We start from the raw sequence: 23673 nt of genomic DNA, 5'->3' as shown, positions 1-23673 counted from the left end.
TAAAGATAATAGTGGCCCAGGTACACAGGTCTCGTCAGATCCACATTTCCTGGATCAGGATAATGTCAAAGCAATGATGGGCAAACACGCCTTGAAGCAATAACTTGCTTTGGGAATGTGTGTTGTTTCTTTCTTGTTGCATTGCTACATATATAGCTGCAGCTGTGGATGATCAGCTGATATCACCATCGACTGCAATTAATCTTGGTGATTCCTTGTTTGCAAGTTGCAACTTAAAATAGAAGCTGCTTGTGTCATTTTTCAAGCATCCAACCATTCTCAATCTGTTATCTTACTGGTATCGCTGTCAAAACTTCTCATGCAACTTCAAATTGCTCACAGTCTCGAATAATCATCAGCAATTGTGAGCAACTTCGCTTTGGCCAAATTGGTGGCTAGCGACTCTCAACCTGTTGGTAATGCACTCTCATGCTGACATACCCAACTTGCCCACATGCACTGTGGAGTCTTCAACTGCACTGGAGATGAATAACAAGCAGTGCTCAATCACAGCTCAGCACCAGTACTGTGCTTTTGCTAATTGTCCCTACACCTCCAGGAGAGCTCTCTCGCTTCAATGCTCCCTGTCAGTGTGCCGCTATGCCTCGGCAAAATTGCGTGAGGCCGGTACAAAGAAGATGCTTGCTCACAACGTGCAGGACATCATAATCAATAATTTTCTTCCTCATGTGCCGGAACCGCCAAGGCGAAGAGCTTGCAAGATGCGCTGTCCTCCTGGCACGGGGTGTGGCCCCTTGTACTGCCCTAGCTGCGCCTCTGAGTTGGCCTTTGCCAGCTTCACCAGAATGTCCTGTGCCTTGTGCTTGTTCTCAGGATGCCCAGCCCATGTCTGTAAAACAAGCACGGCCTCAGACTTTGATGAGACTCACAACAATAATCACACTATTGAGACCCGTTGGGAGCCACGCGAGGCTCACTGTTCTAATTTAGAGTATCCCACTGTCCCTGCACATCATCTCACAAACCTTCTGGTGGTGTCTACACTCTGTTAAGACTTGCCAATCCTAGCACTGTTGTGGTCCAGAGATGCTGCTCTTGATGCCTGCAAGGTTGAGTGCAAGTCATGTAGCTCGAGAGTCGATATGTGAGGAGCTAGATGGAGGATATAACAGTACCTTCAGGGTGGTAGACTGGAGAGCCCGGCCGTATGAGAAGGTGAGGCTCCAGGGAGAATTCGGGCACTCCTCCTGCAGGGCCTGCAGGTTGCATGCATGCAGTCCTATCAGTGTCCCGTGCAACAAAGTATCGCAGAAGTGTGACTCTCTGTCAGCTCCATTACTGCTGCACACAGCATAGTTGCTTTCCACAGCAGGAGCTGTTGGACAGTGCGCCATTCAGGTAACTTTGGCATGACTGACAGAATGGACACAGTTCCATGACATTGCTGTGATGACAGCATGCACCTGCAGGTTCAGGGTGGATTCCTCCTCGCTCATTCCGCCGCTGAGGAAGTGGATTCCGGGGACGGCTGGGGGGATGCTGCGCAGCATTGTGCGCACAGTGTACTTTGCCACCTCGGACGGCGGCGGAGTTGGGACGTCCAGGCCTGCAGCACAACAGCTGTCAGGTTGAGCACTGCCTGTCCTTGTGTTATATTGCTAAGCCTCCTGATCTGTCTGGACGATATTACACAGAGCATATTGCGAGACCCTCATAAGCCGCAAATCATTGTATTTAGATGCCAGACAGATAATTGCCACTGTCGCCTTCGACTCACAGGCATGCTGCTTTCCTCAGGACATGGCCTGAGCACTTGGAATCAATCCCTTCGCAGCAGCATGCTTCACCCTTATAGGGGATATCTGGCATAGGACTTACTCAGGTATACTCAGGCAATACTACTTGTTCAGTGGGGCATTCAGCCACGCAAACAAGTGGGGCAGACTAGGGGGAGAAGAAGGGAAGAAGGAGAGGGATGTTACAGACCTGGGAGGCACATGTTGGGTTTCAGCAGGATGCCCTCCAGGAGCACGTTGTACTCATTCAGCAGCCGGAAGACGTGGCTGTAAGCGTGCTCACTCCAGTAAGCATTCTCCTCAATTGTGTAGTCACCAGGGCCCAGCGTGACCTCTGGCTCCACAATGGGCACCAGCCCATTCTCCTGCAGGTTGCATTGCCACCTGATTACCATTTAATAATGGCTTTTCCTGCCAGAGGCAAGGTGCGTCTGCAGACAAGTTGCAGGCCAAGGCTGCCAAATTCTTCCCCCTTGTTGGGCTCCCCAGACTGCGTAAAAATTCGCAGCAAACAGTCTATAAGTTGCAATCCCCAGGGGATGTGATCAAGCTTCTCCTTGCTTTGCATGTGCTGATCAGCAAGATTGCTGCCGTTGTGTGTGGGTAAGGAAGGACTTCACAGGAGTCGATGTGTCGGTTGCTTGTCAGGCGCTGAGGGCAAGGCTTCCTGAGCCACTGATGCTCAGATTTCAAGCAGATGCAGGAATTAAGGAAACAAATCTGCATCCTGTAAGAGGACTTGCAAGTGTTGGCTGACTCTATATCTGAAAATCATATCAATGATGCGCTCCTTGCACCTTGCCCTCGTGGCAGGGAAAACAGTAATAACAATAATGATAAGTGGTGAATACCTGGCAGATCTGAGCGTAGCGGGCCAAGCCGTGGGCATTTTCCAGGACAGCCATGGAGGATGGGGTGGTGGGGGTGCCAATCTTGATGACCGCGCGCCATTTTGCGAAACGCGCACCCTGCTTGTAGTACTCCTGCGGCACTCATCACACAGGGATCTACAATTTGTCTTTCTGGGTTCCCCGACATCTGCACAAAACCTAGCGCAGAATGGGTAGAATCTGCGGTGCGCCCAGCAGGAGCATCGTCAAGGAAAATACCTAGCAGCAGAGATACAGTGCCCCAATGCAGACTCAAGAGCAAAGCTGAGCAGCAAGAGTGTATGATGCATGATGCAGCTGTCTGACCTGCACGCGTGCTGGCAGGTTGTCGAGGCCCTGCGTGGTTGTCTCACCATCTGTGCCCGGCAGCACCTATCACACACATTAGAAAGACTCAGAACTTAGGCTAGGACAGATGACATCATCGCACCATGTAGTAATAGGGATGACGTCACGTCCAAGCACTCAAAGTGATATGTTATCACAGCCAGACAATGGCATGTCAGACATTACGCCATCACATCATGTAGACAAGAGCCATGACCTCATTATACTTGAGTGTCGCCTCTTGACAGTCAAGTAGAGGTTTGTGAATAGTGTACCTGCAGGCCGGTGTCGACCTTGATGCCTGGCACAATGCCAGCATCCTTCAGGATCTTGACAAAGGGAACGCCGCCTGCACTGCTCTGGTACAGCGTCTCCTCAAACATGATGCAGCCGGAGATGTAGTTTCCCAGACCATCTGCTGTGTAGAGTACCTCACGCCAGTCCCGCCGGTTTGATTCAGTGTTGTCCACTCCTGGTGAGACATGCACATGGAGGTAATAACGTCCATGCATCCTACAGAACACAGAAAGTGACAAAGGGGCGTTATCTTGGGTAGAACATGCCACCAGGTTGATGGGAACCTCACCCACTGTTGCAAGACGCTTGCCAGTGGTGGCATTGCTCTCGTCGGATGCCAGGATGCCCTTTCCTCGCTGGGAGATGTACTTGGCTGTAGCGATGAGCTCATCACGGAAGGGATTGGTGGCACCAGCGTTGTAGCTCGCCCGAGTGACAAAGGACAAACGGGTTGAAGAAGATCTGGGCTGTGCTGCTGCTGGGTTGCGGTGCTGGAGCAGCTTTGGTTGCCCCGAGAACATGCTGGAACGGGCTTGGAATGGCCTGGGATGCCTCCATGCACTGTTCGTCACTTTGCTGGGTGCTACTGCAGAGCATAGTTCAGGTCTTCAGAACTAGAAGTGGCCAATGCTATTTAGAAGAATTGACCAAATTTGCATAATAAGAATAGAAAACTAAAAGAAGATACTTTAAAACAGAAGATCGATTTTTCGTCAAGACTATATTCTTTTACTGGTGCGATGCGCCAGGATCACCAAAAAGACGAAGGAAATACAGGTGGACGTACCTGCGAATTCGGTGGGTCGCAGCACCCCATTAATAGCCCCTTGCATGATGTCAATTTATTTGTACTGGAATGCTTCGTTGATCAATATTAGTACTGCAAATAAACAGGGATTGTTCGAGGTGATCCAATGTGAGGCCAAGCGCGCTCTTGAGGTGAGTCATTGCATGCTGCAGCTGAGGGAGTCATTGCATGCCCCCCGAGATTTGTGGGGGACAATCTCTTTGGAACGGTCTTATCGGACTGAATCCAGCAGCGACAATCTCTTGCACAGGACAGCCTTTCTAAACGTTTGCAATTGCATGCTCTGTCACCTTTATTCATTGGTACATGCAATCGCACTGACACAAAGTCCTTGAATGTCCCGCTACATGGACATGGGTCCGAGAACCAATGGCACCCGTGTCATATAAATAGAAAGCACCTGTGTAAAACTATTTTTGTTGCATAGAAATTCATTTGGTCCAGGACAATGAAAATGTTTACCGCGAATTCTTTCCACCATCCAATGTGGGCACAGATGATGTCGTGCTCTTCGCCAGCTTTGGCTTCTGTGTCCTCATTCCCGCCTCATACTGTACATTGCACACTTGCGCATCGGATAGTGCTTTCCAAGGCCTGCAAAAGGACCAAAGCGTCGCTGACACGGTTCCAAGCTGTGGACAGCCAAAAGGATGCAGCTGCAGTTGCATCGAGCCTGGATTCCAGGGAGGGAGAGGGAGCTCAGGTGCGTCAAACTTTAGCAGTAAACTCGCAATGCTTGCAGATGGCGCACGTGACCTCTGCCCGATTGTTGGAGTTCTGACCAACGAGGTGACCTGTCGTGCAGGCGCAGAGCTCAGTCAGCACAGCAACACTGGAGCAGCCAGGGCTGCCTGCGCGCTTGAGCAGCGCAGCATTACTCAGGCGACTCACCGCCTGTGATGCAGCAAATGAGGCGCTCAACATATTCCTGCAAGAAACAGAGTCGGCTGCCAGTACCTCATATGCCACCGGGTTCAGCGAGGTCAGCAATCTCTTTTCTAGTATCACCTGAAAGTACTCAGCAAAATGGATTCAGCACGGTCAGCTGTCCCTATGTTGTGCACTGTGCATGTGCTCGGTTCTTAACGTCCACATGCTAGAGCCTGCAGGGATCAGCCTGCGTTGCATTACTAGCCCATCAACTTTGGGAGCCCTGCTGAGTGGACTCAAAGTGTTGCATGCTACCCCTTGGAGGACGCTCACAGCATCACTATTGTGCAGGAGGAGTGCAGGAGCTTGATAGGGGCTGCCATGGCACGCGGCAATGTGGTCCTGGCGCTATCTGTCTATGAAGCGATGTGCCGCGCGGGGCCCAGCGGCTCTGGGGCGGCGCAGCCGAGCGACGGCCTCGGGGCTGTCTCCTGGCCGCATGCATCTCTTGAGACTGTCTCTGCTGTGGTGCGCATGCATCCTACGTACATAAAAGACGCACTGCAATACTCATGTGGAAGATGGGTAGCAGCAGATCCAAACAAGGGAGCGATTTATCTTTGCCCTCATAATGAGAGAGAGACCCCTCATATCTGGGCAGGGCAAAATCCCTATAGTGTGCACAATCACTGGACACGTCAAGATTTCAAGCAAGAACTCTGCAGTGGCAGTTGATGTGTAGGCCAGCTAGCTTTGCCTGGGTGGCCATGTAATGAGTTCTTCCAAAAGCCAACCCCTGAGGGATGTGTAATATGATGTCAGGTGAGGGGCCTGGCGAGGGCGCTGCGATTGAGGGATGCGTTTGGGGCGATTGAAGACGTGCGGCGCAGGGGCGTTCCCTTGGGCGATGAGGTGCCATTTGGGCGAGTGGTGAATTCACCGCTGGCTCCTGGAACGCCCCTGACTGTCGTGCAGCCTCACGAAGGCTGCAAGGTGCGCATCAGCTCTCCTTTTTTTTTTGCAACTCAGCCAGTCATTTGTTTTGCCCCTAATTGGCTTTAGGGCTTGCTGTCTTGGCAAATGAGCTTGTGCAGCTGCAGAGAGAGTGACAATCTTTTGCAATCGGCTGTTGTGAGATCTAGTAGCACCGGCAGGCTTCCATGATGTGGCTTTAGTGACACGAGAGCCATGCGTATATCACCAATTCATCACCCCTTCAAACTTTTCAAGAATCCCTCAATGCAGGTGGTGGCTTGCGCGTCGACGCGGTACGAGTACGAGGTGTTCACGGGGGATGTCGTCAGCGTGACGTCCGAGGCGCTGGTATCGCAGCAGAGCCTACTTCTGGCCGCGGCGCGCGCCGCGAATTTGTGGCGCAAGCCGCCGCTGGCCGCGGTGCACCAGATGGTCGTGCAGGCGCCCGACGGCTGTGCGCGCAGCCTGCGCTTCGGGACCGCCACCGCTGACGTGCCCGCGCAGGTGAGTCATGACCAGTGAGTCATTTTAAATCAACATACGTCATGTATGCGCAGGAGGCCTGCGACCCAGAGTCAGACTGCTGTGCGCACAGCCACTGCATGTAGCCCATTCCAGATTTTATTTCACTAGTGAGTCACTGTTGATTGCGTTGTCGGGTGCTGCAAGTCCCAAGCCGGTGGTCGTGCATGCAGCAATCCTCTATAGCAGGATCATGGGCTGTGCCTTGCCAGTCTAGTCATGCCATTACAATGATTGTCGGGAGGTCGCCGTTTGCGTGAAGTGGCTTAGTGAGTGGGAAATATTTGAAGATCTGGTGTCAAGAAAGGCAGGTAGAAGATATCCACTGCCCCTGGCAGGTGGGGGAGCGGGTGAGTGTGGTGTGCTCGCCGGACCCGGCAACGGCGGGCAGCGGGCAGCAGAGGGCGGGGGGCCTGCTGGGCTCGGCGCCCCCCTTCACAAAGCCGGGGCAGCCGCTGGTGATGACTAACCACGCGCTCGGCCGGGAGACGCCGCTGCAGCCGCCACCCAGCAGCGCGGCTGGGCTCCCCGGATGGGTCGTGCCCGCTGCCCTCCTGCTCAGCGCCAGCGACGCTGCCAGCGGTGCGCTGCCCCTTCTTGGAGGGTTGATAAAACGGCTCGGAAGGGCTTAGGTGCATGTGTAACCCTCTGGCCGTCAGGACCCAGATAACCTGTAAGCTGCTCAATATTTGTGCCGCCAGGTTGGCATCATACTGGAAATTGACCCGCCGGCGGTGCGCTTCCGCCCCTTGTAAGAAGGGGCATTTGCCTTGTATTTCAAGCCACTGCAACGACCCTTCTAAGCAAGGTCGGTGAATTGGGTTGATGGCTAGAGTGCATGTGTAATCCTCAGACCTCAGTACTCAGGCGACCTCTTTATCTGCTCAGTATTGTTGGCCGTCAGGTTGGCGCCATTCTGGGCATTAGCCTATCAGCCAGTGATGTGAGAACACACAGGTCGGCAAAGCCACGTTTCACTATAAAACAGTCACTTCCTGTGGATAAAGGACCTCATTCAACATGAAGTCTTGGAGAGTATTCTGGGGGTCGACTTCAGGGCTGTGAATTGGCAGATTGTGCTGTGCAGGGCTGATAGATCCGGCGCTGCCGCTTCTCATCGCGGGCGGCGTGGCCACAGCGGCGACGACAGGCGTGCTGGGGACGACCGTGCTGCTGCCCAAGCTAAAGCAGCTGCCAGAGCGCCTGCTGCAGCTAGAGACTGTGCGCCAGAAGCTACTGGCACAGGTGTTACTCCAAGCATCAGAGCCTCGCTGCCTGGGTTCAAACCTTCTCTGATCTGTTGGTCCTCTGGTCATCTCTTCTCCTGAAGGTTCCGCCAGACTCTGTTGAGGGGCAAAAGGACAGCCTGATCTGAAGGTGAAGGTTCATGGCGCAATCGTAGCACCGTTCATCATTGCCAGGCTGGGGACGTCTCACTCCGCCATGCTGACATACGACAGCTTTGTGGCCCCATCTCAAATTTACTGGCGGTTGCCTGTGGTTGCAGCACAATGCCATTGTGGAGCGGATGGATGCGCTGGTGGCAGAGGCGTCGGACGATGTGCGCGTACTTGCCCGGCTGTGGCAGCTGCAGAACAAGATGCAGTCCGTGGGCACTGGCGGCTCATATGGTGCGCTGTTGCACTGCCTCTTTACAGCGTATCCTTGGCCCATGCAACACAGCTGTGTGGGTTCCATGAGCTCATTCATGTTCCACAAACCATAATGAGACCTTTATGTCCAATCTACCTGTGCTAATCGTGAGCCAGCTGGAGGTGAAAGAGAATATCTAAGCGTCCTCGTGAGGATTGCTGGTGCATGCATGCAGGTGCGCGGATAGAGCGGGTGGCCACAGCGATTGGTGGGCTCGAGCAGAGGCTGCACAAGAAGCTGGAGCTTCTGGATGGGTGAGGCCCCAAAACTTACTGGGAACGCCTCTCTTTTCCCCTTCTGAACCTCCTAGGCCATGTCAAGCTTGTGCTTGTGTGAAGTTTATGACTGTTGGATGACCAGCATCATGCACAGTCATAGCGGCGTCCAGCATACAAGGTGTCACATCTACTGTTGGTGAGCATGCAGTGCTGTGGGTGCAAGCAGATGTCCTGTCTGAAGTTTTGGTGTTATGCTGATAGGTACGCACGAGTGGCGAACATGATTGAGATAGAGGTGGAGATCGATACAGAGGTGCCTGCCGCAGAGGTGCAGGTGTGTTTTCTGCATATTGACATGTCTGGTCAGCAGTGCCCAGGCTTGTAGATTGCCCAATGCCAATGTCCCTGACTTTGCACCTCTTGCTTTTTCCATGTGCTGCGCTTGCAGGGTGCCTAGATTCCGGCGTGACTTCTGTCCTTATGTGAGTGGCAAGGATCCTTGAGCAATTTCTAGGCCCTGTTTAAGTTTGAGAAGGCCGATGTTTGCGCGCAGGGCATTGAGGAGCAGCTGATGCGGCTGGAGGAGGTTGCAGAGATGCAGGCTGACTGGCGGCTGCAGGCAGAAGCACAAGACGAAGTGGAGCGCTTGCTGCGCACCCCTTGATGAACTTGATACTATTACTTTATCATCTTTTGAAGTAAATAGCTTTACCGAGGAGTGAATTGCGTGAGCGAGTGAATTTGTATGTATGCGGGCGTTGCAGTGACCCTCACGTTATGGCCTGACGTGAATGGCCACCTGTGCTGTTGTTGAGATGCAGCGTTGTAATGTTTCATATTTTTGACTCAATATTGACTCAATTTTGACTCAATTAACTGAGGGGCACTGAAAATTCAGTTACCACAGGTGAGGATGAAGAGAACAGTCCTATAGTGCCGTACAGATTCTGTTGCAACTGTGTGCAATTGCTTCAAGACTGTGTTAGCATTGATTGGTCCACACCATACCTCCAAGGAGATTTCAAAAGTAAGGTTGGTTCGCTCGTCGTTGCCCCGATCTCGCCGTCCTCCGGATTCTATGCATGTGCTGAGTTGGCAGCCATCTGTTCCCAACCTTTCTGCAACTCTCCCTGTGCAGACGGACAAGCGCGTTGGCAACTATCTTTGTGAAGTTCGCTGCTGTTGCTGCCCCATTCCCTAAAGCATCATTTCTCATTGCAAAGGTCGGAGAATCCTGACGCAGATCTTTATAGTACTCAGCAAGCTCCGTCTTCTATCCACAGTCATCATCTGTAATACTTATTAAATTTCCATAAACAGAAAGCCGGGGGGACGTATGAGGTTTCTACTAGCAATCTTGTAATGCTGAGATGACAGTCTCAAGAGATGGAGCAATGACCACCTGTCACTAAAAGCCAGAAAGGCATGGTAAGCATCAAATGCCTCCGATTTATCTGATGTTATGGATTTGTTGTCATACGATGCCAGCTACTCAGAGCACTATAGCCAAAGCCCTGCTCCCTGTTGCAAGGGGTGACCTCAGGGCTCTTGCATCTTCTGCCTTGGTGCATCCTGCTCTGTGTTGCCCTTTGGGTAAGTATAAGATGTTAGGTGATTGTATGGTCATAAGTGTAGAGGCTCTCACTTTTCTATCGTGGTTCAACTGTGTAGGGCAACACTCATGCAAAGCGTGCCGCTGGTGACGATGGGGTCAGTGAGGATGGCAGCTTTGGCCCTGGATCTCCGCCACCTAGCCCTGGACCAGGATCTCCTCTCACATACAGGTGCCTCGGCCTGTCTAGCAACACATGACACATCCGGCTCTTCAACGCCTGTGCCCTCCACGCTTGTTCCCACGCTCCATATCTCAGCCGAGCATGTGATGGCAGTCAGCTGCTATGCGTGGTCTATCTTGGCGCAGAACAACACAGCAGCCGAGTGCCATGTCACCATCGTCCCCTGTGCTGGGTCAATTGAGCATTGATCGGGATATGGTTGTCTTGCAAACTTCAATCAATGCCGTGATGCCAATTGCCGCTCATATATTAGCAAGTCTTCTAGGCGTAGTGCTGGAGCCAGCAGCAGCGGCAGCAGGTATAAGTATGCCTAAGAGGGACTGCCAACATTAGTTGCCCTGGTTTGTTGTGCAGCCCGCAGATGGCGATGGACCCCATGCCCATGGCGGAGACTGTGCAGCTGGTGAGGGACCACGCAGCAGAGTTCCACGGCGTCGCTGCGTGGCCGGCGCAGCCCAAGCTGGTGCCCACTGTCATCGTATGTGAGTTGGCCCCCACAACCCTCCACATTGCATTCCATTGCAGAAGCGATACTGTAGTTTGGGGATTGCAAGGTGCCAGCTAAGCTGGTGCAGGGGTGTCATGAGGGGTCCTTCACCATCTGCGTTCACCTCAGGCATGTCCCAGAGACTCCGTTGCAGTGCAATAATTGGCCAAAATTGCACTTTCACTTCTGTTGGCATGAAAATTGGCACAGACGCTGGCTTCAGCTTCAGCTGGCTTGGGGGAGAGGAACAGCGGAGCAATATAAAAGCTCTGGTGGCCACATGACATGGGGCGATAAGTCACGCATGACGCTGTCAATGTGTAATGTGCAGGGAGCCACGGGGGCGAGCATGTGGAGGTGGAGGGGTCGTTTGACAACTGGGGAGTGCGGCACACGATGCAGAAGTCCGGCAAGGACTTCACCATCATCAAGTTGCTGCCTCCCGGCGTCTACCAGGTGCCGCCCTGCACGCTTGGATCCGCTGACTCTTTGTTTCCATAAATCGTGCAGCCGTTGGGACATGCACGGCACCTTGCTGCCGTCATTTTAGCAGCAGTTCTGTTGGTGTCAGGCAGCGGCTGATGACAGACAACCCGTACGTTTGGTAGATGATGAGCAATTATAACATGCATGTCGTATGGGCTGTGTTCCAACTTGATCTCCACATCACATGCACCCGAGAGCGATTTCGACGCCTGCTCAGCTGATTGCAAAATCCTGATCAGGGACCAGTTTGCGTTATGATCTGTTGCTCTGATCAATCCGAAGAGACCTGATGGCTTCCACGAACAGGGCTCCGCAGCAGTCAAGCACCAAGCTGGGCGCACCCAGAAGCGCTGATCTTTGCGCGTTACACTAAAACTCTAGTATGAGGCCACTGGGCTCCATCAAGCTGAGATCTCCGGTGTGGCTGCGCAGTACAAGTTCATAGTGGATGGGGAGTGGAAGTATGCGCCGGACCAGCCGGCGATGCATGACGAGCGGGGCATCATCAACAACGTGGTTGAGGTCCAGGAGTACGTGCCAGACCACCTCGATTCCCTCATCGGCTTCGAGCCGCCGCCCTCGCCCCCCGAGAGGTGAGCAGTTTTTACAAGCAGCTCTCTCTGAGACCATCCAGAAAGGTCTTCTGAACATTCTCAAGAGTGAAGGCTCCCAAGGCTCTGTAAAAGGAAAAGATGTGCTGAGTTGCTTGCAGAAGGAGCATAGAGGTGGGGGTGAGAGAGTCTGCCGCAATCGTTGCTTGGAGAATTTAGAGAGCACAGGGCGCGCTATCATGTGTTGCAGTGCTCTGCAGTGGCGGGAATGAAGCAAAGAGAACTCTGATTCTTTCGTATTGGGATTTAGGAAGGAGGCTGTAGGCTGACTGTATTTTGTGGCGGCTGCTGCGCAGCTACGACAACCCACGCCAGGTGGCGGAGGACTTCGCGAAGGACCCCCCGGCGATGCCGCCGCACCTGCAGCTGACGTTGCTCAACGTTCCCTCCTCCGAGGAGCAGGAGTCGCTGCCGCGGCCGCAGCACGTGATCCTGAACCACCTCTACTGCCAGCGCAACAGCCGATCCATCAACGCGACCGTGGTTGGCACGACGCACCGCTACAAGAGCAAGTACGTGACCACGGTCATGTACAAGCCCAAACGGCGGCGGGGCTCCTCCGCGCATCGCAGCGCTGACACCGGCGGCGACCACGCCATGTCCGGCGCCTGATGAGTGGCCAATTTCGTGCTACACCTGCGTGTGCACGTATGCCAGCCTGGCCGCCATGCTTGGCCAGCTTCAAGGGGGGGTCCTCCACTTGTGGTGCAATCTTCATTGGAGACCCGAGTGCACACGCCCCGCCGCTGTGAATAAGGTGATGATAATGATGTTGGGAAGCCTTCAGTTTATATCGCTGGGGGGTTAATCTACTGCCTCAGAAGGTTGAGCAGTGATGAATAAGTGATGCATTCTGGAGGTGTGAGGACCCATACACTTGGAGCATGAGGCTTAGTGCATGCCGACAAGTGTGCGGCAGCCGGAAGCACCCCATGCAAAATGCTGTCAGTGAGAGTTACGACACGGTTGTGCGGAGCTGACAGAGCAATGATGGGACGTCACGTCTCAGACGTGCTGTTCAAGTGCAAGCTGTTCCGTGTGGCATTTGAAAAAGAACATTTGAGCATGATGGTGACAGAATGTACTCTAGTCTGTGCAATGTCCAGCTGTGTAATTGCAATTTGCAGCTGTCGAAACAAGTCGGTCTTGGATAAGCATCCCTCGCTCTCATAAGGGTGTAATGTAAGGGTGAGCAAGTGCTGCATGGCCCCTGTAATGCTGTGATGCACAATGCCACACTTCCAGCATGCTGGGGCTTGTGGCCACATTCTAATGCCGCACGCATGTGTGCCCAGATCCGCTTCTGGCAAGTAGCGCTGGATCATATGCAGTATCCAATGCCTTGCAATTGCTTACTGATGAATCGATTACAATTTCATATGTGCACTTCAGACAGTCTCAAGTACAAGCATGTGCTCGCGTTCCCAAAGGCGGCAATGATCATGGCTGCCAAAGGTCTAAGACCAAAAAGCACTTCTGAAGACCAAATCACAGTCCCAACGGATGATCTCATGACAGAGGCTACTGCTGATGCAAGCAAAACTGTATTGTACATGCATTCTGTGTGGCAAAGCACTGAAACAAACATCCAGAATGTCAAAGTGGCCAGCCCCGCAGGGCAAGGGCCATTTCCATGTCGCCTAGGGCAATTGCATTGCCAACATTAAGGCAGAATAGTTTGCCAGGTGGCAGGTATGCAAAAGCTTGTCGTTGTGCTATAAATAGCGCCATGAATCGGCAAATGATCTTTCTGTAGTCTTGTGACATGTCGGTACGAGACATGGCGTTTGCACCGGTCTCACATTTGTCCTCACGAAACCAATCCGTCCACAGCAACCATCCTACTCCTTGCAAAAGGTCCCTGTACAATGTAGCAAGGGGAACAAGGCGACTCCCAGTCACTATATAAGAAGAGTCAGGCTGGCATGTGAACACTCCAGATCCTCCCGGCACTGTCGCATCAGCTCCCACTACAGCTACCTCCTTTTTGCAGACCTGAACACAAGTCTGCTAGTGCTTCTGTTGTCCACAACGATCAGAACTTTCCGCCATATGACAAGACTGCCACTGGCATCAACCTCTGCCATTGCTCCAATGCCCATCAGAGCAAGCAAGCACGGCCTCCTTGCACCCGTGCCCATCATTGGCCTAGAACCTGCTCATGGGCTTGGGCACTCTCTGGACCTTATTATGGAGGGTCAAGAGGCCTTCCTCTGTCCCCTGGTACTCGCTCTGCCTCTGGCTAAGCAGAAAGTAACATTGCAAGTGCAAAATCAGGGCACGGCCTCCGCCAGGGGCAGACCGGGGGCAGCGCCGTCGCCGTTGAAAGAGATGACTTCGTCCTCATCCAAGTCCATGGTTGGGAAGCCGTAGCCCAGCGTCGACCCGCTCGTCTTGCACAGCGCCTGTGCACATGATAGGGTTACACACTGTCTTAAGGCTTTTGCATGTCCCACACATGCACGTGCCGCACAAGCACAGATTTCTCTATTGAGCAATTAAACCGCATCCTGACGAGTGGCCTGAAGAACACCAGCCAGAGGAGCTCCAAAACCACTGGAGAGTGGACACCATATGACAACTAGACTCTGAGACCTCAAGGCTTGCAAAAGCTGCTGGGAAAGATGTTGTGTTTCAGAAGAACGATCATAGAAAGTGATACATTCTCACGCATGTAGGGGCAGGGAGCACCGACGGCCCGCTCCTGCAGCCCGCTGATGTGGGCGCTCCATAGAAAACCACAAAGCAGTCAATTTTGCGCATGCAGGAGCAGGGAGTACAATATTTGCGCCAGAAGCTCGCCATTGTGGTGCTTCAGAACGAAGTTACTGGACAGCAGGGCATGCTTGCGCATGCAGAGAGCTGTCACCTGGAGCTCGCCGATGTGCGCGCGGCGGAAGTCTTGGATGGCCTCCTGCACGTCGTCGGGCGGCATGTTGAGCTGACTCAGCACCGCGCTCGCCAGCTGCAGGCTCGGCTCCAGCGTCTCTGGCACCACCGCAGTCGCGCCAGCCTACGCCAAAATATCACAGAAAAAAAATACTTTAGTAGTTATTCTAAAACCCGTACCCTCGGCGGTGCGGGGATTTTTCCAAAGCAACTTTTAGTGATCTTCCTGAATTCCAATGTACCAAAGTCATGCTCCATTAGATTGGGCTTGTCGAGAGCTTTCCGAATCTGGTCTCAAAATAAACTAAGGTAATAAATGGTAAAATGATCTTCATGTCTATATTTTGGGGGTTGGGGTTGTATTCATCCACCCTTTTGGCCGAAAATAATTATCAAATGTGGGTTTTAGAATGACTACTACAGTACCACACCATTCAAAAAATCGCACAAGGGAATGGATGCTTCCGCCATCTGTCCGTGGAATATTGATTTCGAGGCATCTGTTGGTGAGCGCATACCCATGGCCCCAGAGCCTCACCGCCCCACATTGCAAATGAGTATGCATGTGGGGTCTGGGAATTTGAAGGTGGCCTTTCAATACAAAAGACGCTTGCCCCACAGCTGAAATCTTGGTTTGCAGCTCTATCATCAATCCACCTGTGGGGTAGACTCAATTATACACCAAGGGTAGCAGCTTCTTGGGCTGTCCAAAGCCAGCCACCATTGTTAGACAAGTGGTTGCATTGACAGGTGGCACACCTTCTCGAGGTTGAGCCCATGCTGGACATCATGCGCGCGCACGTAGATCTTCACGTTGGGGAAGTGCTTGTGCAGCGCCCACACGCTGCGGTAGTTGGCACCTGCACACAAAATCCACATGTTGGATTTGAAGCGTCCAGGGCAGCTGGGTGCCACACATCAGAAAGCTCTGCGCCCTTCTACAGCAAAAAGCACATGCACCCCAGCACATGCAGTTGCTGAATATCCTTGCTGCAGTTGCTATATATCACTTTATTCTCGTGGCTGTCTACTGCCAAAAGCAAATGCATAAGAGCAGATGCCGTTGTGGCAATACACTGTATATGCAGGAGATTTCCCACGGCTCGCCTGGGGTGTCGAGTGTGATGACTGCGCATGCTGCGTGGTGCGCTCCCAGGCTGTGCAGCACTGCGCTGCTGCCGGCGTCCCCAAAGTACACCGGCAGGTCCAGCTCCTTTCCGGCCTGCCCGCGCAGTTTAGCCATCTCAGGAGAAATTCTGCAAGGGATTTACCACGTATTCTCCGGATCCTAGAGAAAAACTGACCAGGAAGTACGAAGGCTACACAGTAAGCCAAAGAAAGGCCCGGCACAGCAGTGAAGTGGAGTTGAAGCTTCAAGGATGCAGCAAGGCATATTACTCAAGCGATCCAAACGACCCTGAACAGATTGCTCATCACATGGGGCATAGACTGGACAAGCACTTCTGATAATGACTGCCCTAAGTTGTAGTGCACCAGCGTAACACTTGGGCGGTGACAACCACAGGGGCTCTTATCGATAAATTCCCCACACACCCGGATGCACTCCGCGCAGTCATGACAAGGTGACAAACTCCCAAACATCCTGAACCTTACACCTATACTAAATTTTAATTAACATGTAAAGATAAATCCCTTTCAAAAGAGCCCGCACCTGGACGCATTCCATGCGCACATCAACGGCCACAAAGGGGATGAGGCGCTCGGCCAGAAGCTGCCCAATGATCTGCCCAACGCGCCCGAAACCGGCGATGATGACGTGGCCGCGCAGCTCCTCCGTCTGCCCCTCCGTCGCTTGCAGCGCCTGGGTGAAGTCACATCCTATTTCAAAATTCGAACTTCACGCACCCTCATGTCCTGCACCCTAATCAACACAGCTGCCAATGACTGTAATACATGTCTAAACGGAGAAGCAGTCAAAGGTACATGCACCATAAGAGGTTCAGCTTAAAGAGGGAGCTCCCTCTTCATATCGTTTCAATAAATCGCAGAGATGGAGCAGCTACCAGGCTGCTCTGCTGTCTGGGACCAGGGAACCCGTCAACACATTTAGCATGCAGTGAACATAAAACGCTGACACTGCGCTGTGCTGCCCGGGGACATGTCGGATCTGGGTTGCTGGCGTGTAATGTGAAGTTCCTGAGGAGCTTCAAGAACTCCACAGAGTAAACGCCAGCAACTCAAATCCGGTTTCCTGATCTCCATGGAGCTTCTTAAGACAGTGAAGCTCCTCTCGCTGAACACCAGCCGCAGGGTCAAGGTTCATCATGCAGGGTATAAAACCCTGCTGTCTCCTCACAGAGGGATGAGCCCTCACATGTCTCACAGCGTGCAGCGCACCTTGACGTCGCTCTTCTCGAAGGCCTTGCCGAGGCGCTGCCCAATCTCGGCCAGCAGCGGCGTGAGCGCCATTGTGAGCGCGACCACCAGGAACAGCTCGCTCACCATCGCCTTGCCTATCAAGCCGTGTGACACAGCCTCCCCGCTGCGCGCGCCACACCGAGTGAGCATTCCGTCTTTGAGGAGGCAAAATTCCGATAGTTGATACAGAGGCTCAGGGCATCAATAGGCCATGCGGCATTGCTTCCTCGCTGCGTGCGCCTCACCACCTTTGTCAGAGCAAGCGAGAAGAGATTTTCTGATGTCATTCCATGCAGCCATCGGAAATGCTTCCTCTTGCCCACTCTGACAGAGATAATGGGAGCAATAGGATGCTAAATGTAAGGATGTGACAACACAGTGGCACAGACAGGCTCTGTGTGCGTTCATTATGACAACAGTGGCAGGGGCGCACAAGGCGACAAAGGCGAACTCTCCGCCTGCAGCCAGCAGCAGTCCAGCGCGCACGGATTGGATGCGCGACAGCCCAAACAGCGGCCCAACCGCTCCCACCACAGCCACCTGCATTGATCAAGATGTCATCCTATATGCTTGTCTACATGGCATCCCTGCATGCGTCCAGGCATGCATCAGGCCTGGAGACTCTAAGAGGACTCCCTACCTGATATATGAAATGACATGAGGGGTCAAATAGACATGCCGCCCTGCTGTGACAATCAGACATAGAATCCAACCCCTTTGTTCCAAACGACAGCAGTGAAAGGGGACAGACATGCCCGCCAGCCCGGCTCCTGGCGCAGCTGCCGGGCAGCTGCCGGGCAGCAAGCTGGGGGCTGCGGGGCGCGCATAGCGCTGCTTTGAGCTGACTTATACATTCGAAAAATTCCAAAGAGCGCACCTTGCCAATGAGCAGGCCGAGGATGCCGGCGATGACGGTGCGGATTTTGGCGAAGAAGAGGCCAACGCTGATCTCCATGCCCACGGTCATGAAGAAAAGGCCCATGAGCAGGCCCTTGTAGGGCGCTATGTCGCTCTCCACCTGCAGCGCGAACTCTGTCTCCGCTATCAGCAGCCCCGCCTGCGGGCATGCACCAAAATCATCAGTTCATTCTCCAGGAAGAACATCTGGTTCTGAATGACCTGCTTCCAGGTCAATTGCATGATGACGATTGTCGATGCAAGAAAAGGATTCTGCTGCAGTGCAACGTGCTTTCTATGCCATACCCTATGCTGAGGGCCAATTATAGTAAACACTCGACAGCTTCGTCGCAGCCTATAAGCTCATGCACTGACCCAGAACTTCGTGCACACACTGCCACCCTCCAGCTGCACTTGCATACCCTTTCAAAACAGCCTGGTGATGAACATGATGCTTGCAAGATGCACAAGCAGGCGCCTGCTCACCAGGAAGGCGCCGAGAGCCAGGGAGAGCCCGGCGATCTGTGTGAGCACGGAGGTGCCCAGAACTACCAGCAGAGTGGTGGCGGCAAACACGTCCGTGTTGCCCATGTCTGCCATGCGCCGGTAGATCGGGCGCAGCAGCGTGCGGCCTCCGGCGATGATCACGCCAATGCACGCGACAGCCTGAAACAGAGACAAAACTCGGTGCTTTGCTGCTTTTCAACTTGCTACTCCCGGCCTATATGCACGAGATTTACATGGTCTTATACTTGTGTCGGGGTGTTCAATGGAAATTCCTGCAATGCGGAAGCAAGTATCAGGGTTTTCAAAGGATAGCATTCAGCTTTGGCAGGCAATTCGGCAGACCTATCCCATTACGCTGCCAATTGTTTGCAATATCACCATCACGAAATTTCTTCGTGACAACCCGTCTCTTGTCAGTATGAAAAGAGGGCACGGTATCGCACCTTGATGGCGGCGAGGCCCAGAGCCTTGGAGATGGTGGCCAGGCCGAAGGGGGCGCCCGACTCATTGGGAGCTAGAAGCGGAATGAGCATCAAAAGCACCACCACGGCAAGATCCTGCACAGTGCAGCCAGCTGAAGCCATTGTCTGTGCGTTAGGAAGCTCTGGGAAACAAAGTCTATGGACAGCATTGAGAATACACTTGACAAACCCATATCAAAATTGTATACGGACTGACGGTGATGAATGGGAGAAGAAATGTGTAGACAATAAGATGCTCTGCCGAGGGAGGATTAATACACCCGCAAGATTTGGCAAATGGGCGGAGCATCCTGAACCATCTCTCAAAGCGTCTTTCCCACCTGGAAGAGGAGCACGGCGAAGGTCTCGCGCTACATGTCCGTTGAAGACCCCTAAGAGTTTCCAGGTGTACTCGGTGAACATCGGGTTGCTGACTAGAGAGGCAGGCTACCCAACAATAACATACATTCATAATAATTATGTGAGTCCCACCTGGAAGAGCAGCACGGCGAAGGTGGCGCGTCCGTGGCGCGAGCCGGTCTCGCCGCGGTCCTGCAGCACCTGCATCGCGACGGCCGTGGACGACAGCGCGAGGCCGCCGCCCAGCACAATGGAGGCTGGCCCGCTCAGCCCAGTCACCGCCATGACTGTGTACGCCACCACCGCCAGCGTGGCGCACACCTGGCACGCACAAGGAACCCGTCATGTCCGTGCTATATTCTTAGTCGCAGGTAAGGACCATCACTCTGGGAAAGAGCTGTACTTTTGCACATGCAGAATCCACGTTGTGTGCCATCCTCAGCAATGGGATGTATAGATCAGCGCCTCTAAAGATCTGGCACAATGGGGACCTGACACATTGCAAGGTATTGTATGCTAGCGCTCCCCAAAAGGTGCCAGCAAAGGTGCCATCAGTGGGGTATGGCACATTTAGAAGGATCCCCACAGCTTCTGGGCATTCCAGGCAAAGTCCCACGCACAAGACATGTCAAAATGGCAGGTCCACGGATGCGGAATGCCGGGGACTCCCCCTGACCATTCTAGCCTGCCAGATTCCAGAGCATCTCAGGATAAAGCTCTGATGTTCACAGCAGACTGCAGACTTGTGTAACTTCTTCTTCGTCTTTCTCTTCCTTTCATGACGCACCTGCGCGCTGCCGAGGCCGAAGACGTACTTCTGCATCTGGCGCAGGCGCTCCAGGCTAAGCTCCAGGCCGATGTTGAACAGCAGGAACACCACTCCAAGCTCCGCCAGGTGGCGCACCGCGTCCACGTCCTTTATCACTCCCAGCGCGTGCGGCCCAATCAGCGCGCCGCCAGCCTGCGGCCGGGTTATTACATCTATAGGAGGAAACACTTTGCATGCGCAAGTGGAGGCATCACACCATAATCTGCACGGCAATGTCTAGAAGGCATCTCCTAGACTTTGTATGCAACTTGTCAACGGTCAAGAATCATTTGTTTCTTCTCCTTTGGAACTAGATTCCTCCAGCAAACGCTAATTCTTCCCTGTTATGATATACTGTAGCCCACATCATGCAGCATATTCAGAAATCACGGCAAGCAGTCAGGGACATGATGGCAAGTCTAAGGGGCCTTCAAGATGCTCTCAGATTGAATTTTGCAAATAGAGGTGAGGGACTTACCAGGAAGCCGAGGACTGGGCTGCCGCCGGGCAGTTTGCACACGAGTGGCACCACAATGACGGAGGTGAGCAGCAGATAGATGCTCTCGAAGAGGCCCTCTTCGCCGTGAGGGATTTCCGGCAGTGGGATGTGGCTCAGCAGGGACAGCACTGCCGCCTTTGCCTGAATTTACACAGCAAACCCAGCTCACATAAATCCAGCACAGTCGAGCGGGACAAACTCTTTGCTTTTGCCTCACAGACATTGCCGCCGCACTACTTGTGCGCAAGCATGCAGTCTCACAGATGCTGAGGATCTTGTTGGTAGCGCTGAAACAAACTTTCTCGTTCCCAAAAAAGCAGAATGCAAGCTCGCTACACCTGCAAGAATGTCAAGTGCATGTTCTGTCACTTTAAGAAATGGTATCATTGCGGCGCACCTGCTGGGCCATGCCATATAGTGTGAAGAGTTTGGCATTGATGGTGCTGCCAGCGACGGTGTGCCTGGCAAAATAGAGGGCCACTCCCACCGCAGCCACTGCTGCTAGGACAGTAGCCACAGCCGCCATCCATTTGAAGCTGGGGAGGAATGCTGCGAGCTTTGAGGTCTCTGAGGGCCCCGCATCCTCCTCCATGGACCTGCAATGCCAGATGTGATCCCATCAAACGTGCCTGACATACCTTTCACCTGCCGCTTGTCCATATCGAGCACATAGATGCACGATGAAGGCAACCATATTCCACCAATTTGCCAAAATCATCCTTTGTAAGCAAGGACCAAGTGATTCGTCTGCTCTATCAGAGGAAGGCAGCTTTTGGCATGATACCCAGAACAGTATTGCTCGGCCAATGGTGCAAGATCAAAGGTATCTGTAGGAAAGAGTCAGTGCTGCGTACCTCAGGACAGTGGCAGCGACAGTTGATTTTTTCTCCGGCTCCTTTGCAGCTGCCGCAGCAGGTGCAGTGGCCGTCTCCTTGACAGGCGCGCGCAAGTCAGAAGGCGCCTTTGCTGGCGCAACTGGCCCTGTCTTGGTGAGTGCCTTGTCCACAGCCGCCTCCAAGTCAACCTGCACAGCCAGGACAGGGCGCTCACTACCTCACACAGCCGTAGAGAGCACATTGGAGCTTCCTGCCGCTGCGAGCGCCGTTGCATATCAGTGGAGCAGATGATGAAGCAGCCCCCTTGAGCCTGTCAAGGAGGCGCCCACTAAGATATCAAAAAGTTTAGCGCCTGTTTGGGTAGGAGGTTTAAAACCAGCTTTTGTGGGGCGCCAGAACCTCACTGATACAGCGACCGAGTAAAGTGTCGCATGCTTCACCCTATAGGCGAAGTGATCTTTTGCAAATAGAGAAATGATCCTACCCTGCTGACGCCCTTGGCCTGCAGGGAGCGCTCCAGCTTGTCCGAGGTCTCAAAACTGACGCCGAGGTCTTTGAGCTCCGCTATGACGTTGTTCAGAGCGCCAGCTGTCGACTTTGCCACCGCTGCCGCCTCCATTTCCTCGCGCACTGCGCCCTCTGCAGCGCTCATCGCCGCAGATGCAACCGCCTCTGCATTGTCTGCCGCCGCCTTTGCTGATGCTGCTTTCACATCCAGCGTCAACACCTGTTTAGACAGGCAGGACAGTCTTGTCAGGCACTGTGCCCTGATAAAACCATTGATAAGCATACTGGGCGCATGTGATTGAAACCATGCATGACAAGGTGCTGTGTAATTATCCTCCTTTCCCAGCTCAGGGTATACTGCATGTAACGTCTCAGAATCTTCATGCGCTGTTTCAGGGACAATATGAGGCACAAACCTTCTCTTGGAGGGACACCACATTTGCTGTGATCTCCTCCAGGCGCAATCCCATCTCAATCAGGAGCGCCTCCGCATCTGGGACTTCTCTGATGCCCAGATCCTGGGTTTCTGCGAGTCAACCATGCAACACATCTCAGTGTGTGCCCCCCCCAGTGTGGCCGGCAAAATTTGATCAACTCATGACCCTTGCCAAATGAAGCCAAATCATTTCTATAATTTTCACACATTACAGAGCTGTCTAGGGACTTTGGCAGATCGACCCTATCTTTGTCAGCCCACTCCCCATCATCACGGGGATGTGCTGCTCCTGTATAATAAGAGGATGAACTTGTTTGTCAACAAATAGGAATCGTGACTCGCCGGTGACAAGGGCCTTCTCAATGGTGGCATCCTCCCCCTCAGCAGCATTCACTTCCTGCTCAAGCTCCAACTGCAGCTTAGCCATCTCGCCGATCAGAAAGTCCTTCTCTTGCTGAGCTGCCTCCAGCTCGGCTCGTGCCACCTCCACCCTGACCTGAGCGCCCTGGTAGTTGTCATTTGCATTGATGGCCAGCTGCGCCACTTCTTGCGCCTGCACAGATTGTGCGGGATGCTTCAGATGGGAGCTATGCAAGAGAGACTCACATGCATGCATTCTAGTAGTCTTGGAGTGCCGCAAATCAATAATATCCAAGCCAGCTCAGATTAAGGACTGCTCAAGTGGGAGACATGGTGAGCTGACGTGCGTGCGCAGAGGGTCTGTGTACGAGCGATATTGCTTGCATCACATGGTCCACACCAGATTGTGATAAGGGTGGAGGGTGCGTCTACAAGGGGACCAAGGAACATTCGAGCAGTGCATGATACAGAGAGGGCGCACCTCCGCTTCCAGAGCCTCTCTGATCCCAGTCGCCTCCTCCTGCTGCATGCGAGCCCTCTCCAGAGCTTCTATGAGAGGCGCCAGCTCCTCAGGTGTGCTCTGCTGGATCACATCCTCCATTTGCAGTGCAACGACCTGCACAATCTCAACGCGTCAGCACATGGCAGTCCCTCACTCATTTGCTATGATTGTGATGTACACCCTATTCTTTGAGCAAGGGAGGGAAACAATGATCCTGCTCAGCTTGCTCAGGTCCATGTCTACAGCAGAAATTTGCTCTGCACAGTTCACCTCGCTGCTCGAAGGGCTGCCTGGAGCTGCACCATTGCCATCTGAGCCTGCCGGCGAGGCTACTGATACTATGATCCTGCAAAGCACATTTCGGCCTTAAGCGTTGAGGTAGCCTGCAACATCTTGAAAGCACAATCGTTTCGGACAGAACCATCGCCGCAATGCAAACCTACAAATAAATGCTTTCAGGTAGAGTTACTGTATTGTCGACATCCAAATCATAGGCTTGACGATTGCCTGGGACATTCCTGGAGGTTCAGGGCTG

General features: G+C 53.2%; 5 protein-coding genes across 5 annotated transcripts; 3 read left to right on the top strand and 2 right to left on the bottom strand.

Moving 5' to 3' along the window:
• Nucleotides 1-221: 221 nt before the first annotated feature.
• On the bottom strand, nt 222-3792 carry COCSUDRAFT_29980 (fructose-1,6-bisphosphate aldolase; the record flags this gene model as incomplete). The annotated part of the gene is made up of 8 exons (XM_005645804.1): nt 222-850; nt 1137-1217; nt 1425-1567; nt 1948-2122; nt 2609-2740; nt 2954-3019; nt 3250-3446; nt 3561-3792. 8 exons carry the CDS (start codon nt 3790-3792, stop codon nt 686-688), a joined length of 1191 nt encoding a protein of 396 aa, XP_005645861.1. The 3' UTR covers nt 222-685.
• A 622-nt stretch (nt 3793-4414) lies between these two features.
• On the top strand, nt 4415-8981 carry COCSUDRAFT_56538 (hypothetical protein; the record flags this gene model as incomplete). The annotated part of the gene is made up of 12 exons (XM_005645803.1): nt 4415-4436; nt 4742-4782; nt 4885-5061; nt 5301-5477; nt 5772-5942; nt 6195-6428; nt 6785-7028; nt 7534-7691; nt 7954-8077; nt 8275-8353; nt 8579-8651; nt 8871-8981. The coding sequence occupies 12 exons, from the start codon at nt 4415-4417 to the stop codon at nt 8979-8981; spliced, it is 1611 nt and encodes a 536-aa protein (XP_005645860.1).
• Nucleotides 8982-9453: 472 nt separating this feature from the next.
• Nucleotides 9454-12897, top strand: COCSUDRAFT_66827 (AMPKBI-domain-containing protein). Its single transcript, XM_005645802.1, has 6 exons — nt 9454-9745; nt 9989-10101; nt 10468-10595; nt 10932-11056; nt 11519-11679; nt 11994-12897. The coding sequence occupies exons 1-6, from the start codon at nt 9743-9745 to the stop codon at nt 12307-12309; spliced, it is 846 nt and encodes a 281-aa protein (XP_005645859.1). The 5' UTR covers nt 9454-9742; the 3' UTR covers nt 12310-12897.
• A 154-nt stretch (nt 12898-13051) lies between these two features.
• On the top strand, nt 13052-13763 carry COCSUDRAFT_33639 (hypothetical protein). The gene has a single exon (XM_005645801.1). It carries the CDS (start codon nt 13056-13058, stop codon nt 13362-13364), a length of 309 nt encoding a protein of 102 aa, XP_005645858.1. The 5' UTR covers nt 13052-13055; the 3' UTR covers nt 13365-13763.
• Nucleotides 13764-13970: 207 nt separating this feature from the next.
• COCSUDRAFT_66826 (hypothetical protein) lies at nt 13971-23237 on the bottom strand (the record flags this gene model as incomplete). Its single annotated transcript, XM_005645800.1, has 19 exons — nt 13971-14102; nt 14567-14710; nt 15346-15446; nt 15664-15808; nt 16259-16408; nt 16945-17089; nt 17399-17505; nt 17843-18022; nt 18349-18528; nt 18813-18926; nt 19323-19511; nt 19978-20151; nt 20477-20638; nt 20895-21093; nt 21352-21521; nt 21818-22060; nt 22257-22366; nt 22619-22829; nt 23118-23237. The coding sequence occupies 19 exons, from the start codon at nt 23235-23237 to the stop codon at nt 13971-13973; spliced, it is 2976 nt and encodes a 991-aa protein (XP_005645857.1).
• Between the last annotated feature and the right edge of the window lie 436 nt (nt 23238-23673).

This window comes from Coccomyxa subellipsoidea (genome assembly GCF_000258705.1).
Source record: "Coccomyxa subellipsoidea C-169, whole genome shotgun sequence".
Lineage (NCBI taxonomy): Eukaryota > Viridiplantae > Chlorophyta > Trebouxiophyceae > Coccomyxaceae > Coccomyxa > Coccomyxa subellipsoidea.
Note: the sequence above shows the minus strand (reverse complement) of the source record. Positions and strands in the feature narration are given on the sequence as shown.

Excerpts from the sequence above, each read along its gene's own strand:
- COCSUDRAFT_33639 (XM_005645801.1), top strand. The coding sequence starts at position 13,056 with ATGAATCGATTACAATTTCATATGTGCACTTCAGACAGTCTCAAGTAC.
- COCSUDRAFT_66827 (XM_005645802.1), top strand. Across the intron at positions 11,057-11,518 it reads TGCCTCCCGGCGTCTACCAG|TACAAGTTCATAGTGGATGG; the intron begins GTGCCGCCCTGC and ends GTGGCTGCGCAG. Across the intron at positions 11,680-11,993 it reads CCGCCCTCGCCCCCCGAGAG|CTACGACAACCCACGCCAGG; the intron begins GTGAGCAGTTTT and ends GCTGCTGCGCAG.